The sequence below is a fragment of the Panthera uncia genome, chromosome C2, assembly GCF_023721935.1.
Source record: "Panthera uncia isolate 11264 chromosome C2, Puncia_PCG_1.0, whole genome shotgun sequence".
NCBI classification, from domain to species: Eukaryota; Metazoa; Chordata; class Mammalia; order Carnivora; family Felidae; genus Panthera; species Panthera uncia.
Genome location: NC_064810.1, coordinates 106,756,438 through 106,763,128, shown reverse-complemented (window position 1 = coordinate 106,763,128; position 6,691 = coordinate 106,756,438). Strand labels below are relative to the sequence as shown.

Sequence of the window (6,691 nt, the reverse complement as noted above, 5' to 3'; positions counted from 1 at the left end):
TTTTTTTAATTAAAGTATGTTTTAATGATTATCTTACTTACTTACACTCAGGACAGGTACTATGAGGAATACTAAGGCAATGAGAGATTTGATTCAGGTCAAATAGTGTTAAAAACTGAAACATGACTGGGGAATAGCAATGTGAACATAACCTACAGAAAAATAAGTAGGCTTTTCAAGAATTTTGATTGAGTATGAGAGAGGGCTTACTCCAAAGCCATTCAATAGCTACTGAACTCAAGCTAGGATTATGCAGCATGACCTAATGGGTTACTGATGCAGTGTTAAAGCAATTTTTACACAAAGTGATACACTGTGCCACCATCAGTTTGATAAGTTATTCATTTAAAAAACAGTACTGTTAGTGCCATGGGTGAAGTAATAGGTCAAAAGTTAGGCACAGCCTAAATTGAGAGTGTGGTTATTTGACTTTGAAATTGGTTTCGGAAGATGCTGCTAATAGCTAGCACATTTGTAACTTTAAAATAATGTTTAAAGATTATGCAGAAATACAGACAACAAAGTGATGGTTGCCAGAGGGGAGGGGGATGAGCGGTTGGACAAAATGGGTGAAGGGGAGAGGGAGGTCCAGGCTTCCAGTTATGGAATTAACAAGTCATAGGAATAAAAGCGCAGCTTAAGGATTAGAGTCAATGATATTGTAATAGCGACGTAATAAGACAGACAGTAGCTACACATAGCATAAGCTATACATTTGTAAAATCACTAAGATATACCCCCAGAACTAGTGTAGCACTGTGTATCAGCTATACTCAAACAAACAATTTTGTAGAAAACCCGATCAGTTTTTCTACAGTTTTTCAAAACATAATACCTAGGTAGAAGAGGCATTCATTAATACATGAATAAATACTTGAATGACCACAAGTACTTAAGTGGAATGACATTCCAATTTATCAGGTTAAATTGCTTCAAGTCTTCAAGAAACTGTATCTGTATCTGTAAATATCCTCTGAGACTCTGGAGAATTTCTTCATGCCTATCTTCATGACAATAATGTAGAAATCATGTTTAATTCCATTTTGGGGGGCCCACCAAGCAAAACATTCATTTCTTGGTAAAGAAAAGGCCCAAATTAGTTTCTCTTCTCTAGGTGTTTTAAAATGTTTCTTAATATATATAAGTTTTAAATTATTCCTTTCTTTTAATTACCCTCCACCGCAGGAAGTAAACATGTGGTACCAAACCTCCTTGTCCACACTAAGCCTGAAACCAGTGTGTGTGTGTGTGGGGGGGGGGGGGGGGTAGCAGCCTAAAATTTATTTCCCCACATATTTTAAGTATATATAACTTACACATACATGTAGCTATATTCACATTTATGTGCAAGATCCTTGAAGCTACATTCTAAGTATATAACTCTGGGCAAATTACTTAATTTCTTTGAGAGCTTCACTTTCCTCAACTATATAATGAAGTAGTTGTATTAACAAAATTTGTGGCTCCAACAATATCTCCACTGCTACCAACTAGGTAAAAACAAGTTCATTGCCAAGATTTTTAAAGAAACCTGTACTTTCAAAGTCACTAATGTCATAGATTAGTTATTTGAAGACCAAATTTCCTTTTTTGAAATCACCAGGTTGAATCTCTTTCCAAAATTTGCCATTTGAGAGAAGTCCAAATATTTCTTGGCATCTATCACCCACATGGTGGCATCAGGTTGACTTGCTTAGAGTAGAACATGCATATGATCATTGCCAAAGTAAGAGAAATAGCAATAGCATGGCATCTGTTTTATAGGAAAATATGTTGTTTTGTGAGTTTTATTTGAATCACCTGTAATCCATGAATATCTCCTGACTTCTTTTACTAAAAATTTTGCTAGAATTTAACTTAGCAAACTGAACTGAAAAATGAGAAATTAAGAAATTAGTTATTTTACCTTCTATGCCAAGAACATTTTTCGTCTTATTTTCTTCTGAAACTTCAAATTTCCTTATGATGTCAAGACAATAGTCTGTTGTCACATTGTTCATCTAAACAAAACAAAACATTAGTAGAGTACCTGCAATTCCATGAGATGTTTTCTTCTATGCTAAAAAGGCACATTGCTTAAGTATTCATGATATAGTGCAAAGTGATTTAATGAGCATTATTTGAGATTACTAGTGTCATAGCAACTTTATCTTTAGAAAATGATCTGAAACTTACCATGTTACCCTTCAGATTTAATCAGTGAAAACATCCCTTCAAGTAATAGACAAATGTATTCCATGAAGCAAAATTAATAAAATTAAATCAATAATCAGTGCAAATCCACTGTTAAAATCTACTTACTATAAGCTAGTAGCTATTTGCAAATTAATGTTTTCTACACAAACACCACAGTTTGCTAATCATAAATACATACAGAAAGAAAATGATCCCCTGACAAAACAGGATGTTCTAGGTAAATCCACTCATGGGTGTACATATCTACAGATCTTTCCACTGAATCACAAGAGCAATCTGCCATGGTGATTCAAGATCACAAAGGTTGGCAAGAGAAAATAAAACCAAAAACCTACATGAAGCAGCTAGCATAACAAAGTACTCTGGAGTTAGATGGCTTTTGTCCCAATTAGCCATCTCATATTATTAACAGCGGGATCTTGAACTAGTCACTTACCTTCTCTGTGGCTACCTTATAAGGTAGTTGTGAAAATGAAATGCATTACTATTAACGTGTGACATCAAAGAAGCAGCGCATGCTATTATTATTGAGGCTTTCTCAAGTTTGCTGCATGAACACACATACTTAGTGTCACTGGGCAAGGTACACTCTTCAGGAATAATTATTAAATAGCAACATGAAGGGTGTGATATTTTGATCAAAATTCCATTGAGTCCCACAGTCTAACAGTGACATTTAAAAATACTAATGAACAGTGATAGAGAAAGCTAATCTTGTGAGCCACTTCTCAATATTTCTCAAATATTCTATTATCTCTTAGGTTTGATGCTTATGTTTTAGTGAAATCTCATTTGTCTAAACAGTTTAAAAAATTTTTTTAAATATTTATTCATTTTTTTGAGAGACAGAGAGCACAAGCAGGGGAGGGGAAGAGAGAAGGGGAGACACAGAATCCAAAGCAGGCTCCAGGCTCTGAGCTGTCAGCACAGAGCCCGACGCGGGGCTTGAACTCATGAAACGCGAGATCATGACCTGGGGTGAAGTTGGACGCCTAACCGACTGAGCCACCCAGGCGCCCCTGTCTAAACAGTTTAAACAGCACTTAAACCTTCTGCAGGGGAACAAAAGCTTTGTTTTGCAGTTGTTGTTGTTGTTTTTTGTTTTTTTGGTTTTTTGCTGGCTTGAAATAACATAGAATGCTTCCCCTCCCCGCCCCCAAACTAGCTGCACAATGGCTGATGCATCCATTGAGCAAATTTTACAATCCTTCCTACATTCAGAGGCTTATATTACCAGACAACACCAGAAAATACCACAAAATAAATGAAATCATGATACCTGTAAAAACTCTACTGACCTAGTCAGGCTTTAAGCAGCTCATTAATTTGCCTGCTATATACTATCACATGCAATCTAAAAAATAAGTAATTTCTCACAAAATTTTATAAAATTGGGGTGCCTGGTTATTTCAGTTGGTTAAGCGTCTGACTTCAGCTCAAGTCATGATCTCACAGTTTGTGGGTTGGAGCCCCGCGCCAGACTCTGTGCTGACAGCCCGGAGCCTGGAGCCTGCTTCAGATTCTGTGTCTCCCTCTCTCTCTGCCCCTCCCCTACTTACTTGTTCTCTCTCTTTCTCTCAAAAATAAATAAGTAAACATTTTAAAAAATTGATAAAAAAAATAAAATAAAATTCACGTGCCATGGGAAGCCTGAGTTTACACTGCAATTATTTGGTTTATGAGGCTGTTTGTTCAGAGATGTAGGGGCCTTGTCCTAGACTTAGGTCTACCAGGAGCCCATGTTTGATGTAACAAACATCAAAAATATCATCCTGGGATAAAACTAATTGCAGTTGAGCAGAGAACATGTTATTGCTTCAAGATACAGGCAGAACATGTTAACAAAAAGCATCCTATTCGAGAAGTATTCAGTAAATTGATGAAAATATCAGTAGGCATTCTAGGAAGCTCACAATTCTCTGGGAATTATATAACAATAAATGGGAAATAATCCACTTCCTATCAAAATTCAAGTATTAAGGATTAACTCAGTGAAATACAGTAAAACCCCATAATAATGAGAAATGAAATGTACATGTCAATCAGTTTCCCTCCTTCCCCCAACTCCTGGTCTAATTTAAATAACTCCCAATAGCAAAATCCGGCATTTCACAAAACTGAATTTTTCGGACCTTACTTAAAAAGCCATTGTGAAATTCTACTGTATGAAAGAAGGTTCGACATAGGTTAATGCTCTTTACTGTTTCTTTCCCCTTTGTTTTGCTCCCTATACCACATAGCTAATAAGGTGAAATGGAAAAGAACTTCTCCCTACTCTACTCCTATTTCTCATGAAGTTTATTTGAAAGTTCTGTTTGCTATCAGTATCTGAGCCACTTGCTGTTTCCAACATGAAGGACTCTTCTTACTATACCAGGCAAGTGGTGCTAAGACTGCTTTAAAAATCCTGGATTTAACAATGATTCTTTACATTTAAATAATGTAGCCAATGCTGTGCAGTTTATAAAGAGCTTTTACACATAAAATCTTAAATAGTTCTTACAACAGTCTCATAAACGTGGTGTTTTTATTCCCATTTTAAAATATGCAAATCTATGCTAGAAAAGGTTCACTATCTCAAAGTCACAAAACTAACAGGAGGCAAAATCAAGGTTCAAATTTCATTCTTCTGACTTCAAATCCAAAGCCTTTACTTTTACATTATACCTATTGTCTGGGTGTTTTTCTTCATCTCTACTGAAAAATCGAAACGCTAACTTTCAAAACGGATTGTTTTTTTCAATATAGCTGAAACTCCTGAATCTTCTTATTTTTTGAGATGCTTTAAACTGTCAAGTCAGTTACTATAATTTGACTTCCTTGATTATTCCAGGTTGGACTCCATTCTCTTGTCCTAGTTTGCTATAATACTTTAATCTCATCCAAAAAAGACTAACTGGCCCTCATATTAAAGGTCAATCCACTTCAGGTGGCCTAGTTGTAGAAACCAAAGTCATAGATCCCTATATAACAGTAGTATTCTGATACTAACATTTTATCCTCAGACTTCTTATAAGTTATCTGGCAAAGCTCTGATAGTGAGTATGAATTTCAAAACAAAGTCAGAAGTAAATAATTATATTTCTTATAGCTATGATTCCCAAAGCACACCAAATCCAAAATCATAGTATAATTTGCACAGAATTTTAATATTGCTAAACTCTTTTCATTTTTATCAAAGTAATATATATTCATAATTAAGTAAATCAAAACCAAGAAGCTTATGATTGAAAGCAGAATTTCCCCTCCTATATGGATAATCACTCTCCAAAAAAAATAATGTCAACATTTCCAGATATTTCTGTTGGAAGGAGTCTTTATATTCCGAATTGTTATGTTAATGATGCTATTTTCTATTTTTATACACCTTAAGCATTATCTATGGATGTTTTTATTGTGCTGGATAAAAAATTTAGCTTGTTTGAGCCAGCAAAACTAACTTTTTCCCTCTACCCCTCCACCTAGGATAGTTATATCTTAATTTTTTAATTTAATTGCTATTCAGTGTTGAATTATTCTGATTATGCAAGTGTTGGACATTGAGTCTATTGAATAATGACTGTGTTTCTTGAACATTTTTTGTTTTCAGTTTGTTAATTGCTGCTATTTCTACCCATTTGGTTAATTTTTAGTGTCCTCTCATAAATTCTTCCTCATGATGCTAATGGTGTCTCGATTACCAAGACAACAATCCATGAATTCCAATTTTTTATCCCCTATAAAGGTCGTCCTTCTTCCAGGTTGGTGGGATTCAGCACTTTATTCAGGTTTTGTTCTGACTTCATTCTGTCATTCTCATCAGAGAGTACTCAGAAAGTAAATTATTTATTTCTTGCTTGTATTTCTGTGTTCTTCCATGTGTGTTTTACTCTGCACGCACGTTCAGTTGACAGATTCACCAGGTAGAAAATTCTAAGTCAGAAATCATTGCTCCCATGTTTTTGGTTTCCAGAGGTGCTGTTAAGAAGTCTGATGCAATAGTGAATCTACTCCTTTTACAGGACCTGCCTTTGCTCATTAATTGGATCAGCGCTTTTTTCCCTCTCTCTTTCTGCAAACTTTTAGGGTTTTACTCTACCCTTGGCTTTGTGAAATTTCATTATCATTGGTCTCTTTTTACATCCAGTGTGCTTGGCACTGAGTGGCCCTGCTAGTCTAGAGAGTTCTACCTTTCCATGCTAGTCATTTTTTGTATGATTTATTTTATAATCTCCCTTCTATTTGTTCTTTTTTCTGTACCTCTGATTATTCAGAGTGGGCTTTCTGAATCAATCCACTATTTCCTTATCTTTTCTTTCTACTTTTCATTTCTTTGTGTTTGTCCTATTTAACGGGCAATGTTCTCTTTATCTCCTAAGCCACTTATTGAGTTTATTTCTCTGCTCTTTTTTTCCTCAGAACCATCTTTTCCCACAGCATACTGCTCTTGCTTCGTGGCTGCAATTTTCTGTTTCATCACTCTGATGTTAAGGGCAGTTTTTAAAATTTCCTTCTC

At 35.3% G+C, this 6,691-nt stretch overlaps 1 protein-coding gene across 1 annotated transcript in view; it reads right to left on the bottom strand.

Annotated features, from left to right (window-relative positions):
- PLCH1 (phospholipase C eta 1) overlaps positions 1-6,691 on the bottom strand; it is a 219,506-nt gene that overhangs the window by 59,413 nt on the left and 153,402 nt on the right. The window contains exon 8 of the mRNA XM_049628668.1: positions 1,907-2,000. Within this exon, the coding sequence (XP_049484625.1) occupies positions 1,907-2,000 (94 nt within the window). The remainder of the gene's footprint in view (positions 1-1,906; positions 2,001-6,691) is intronic.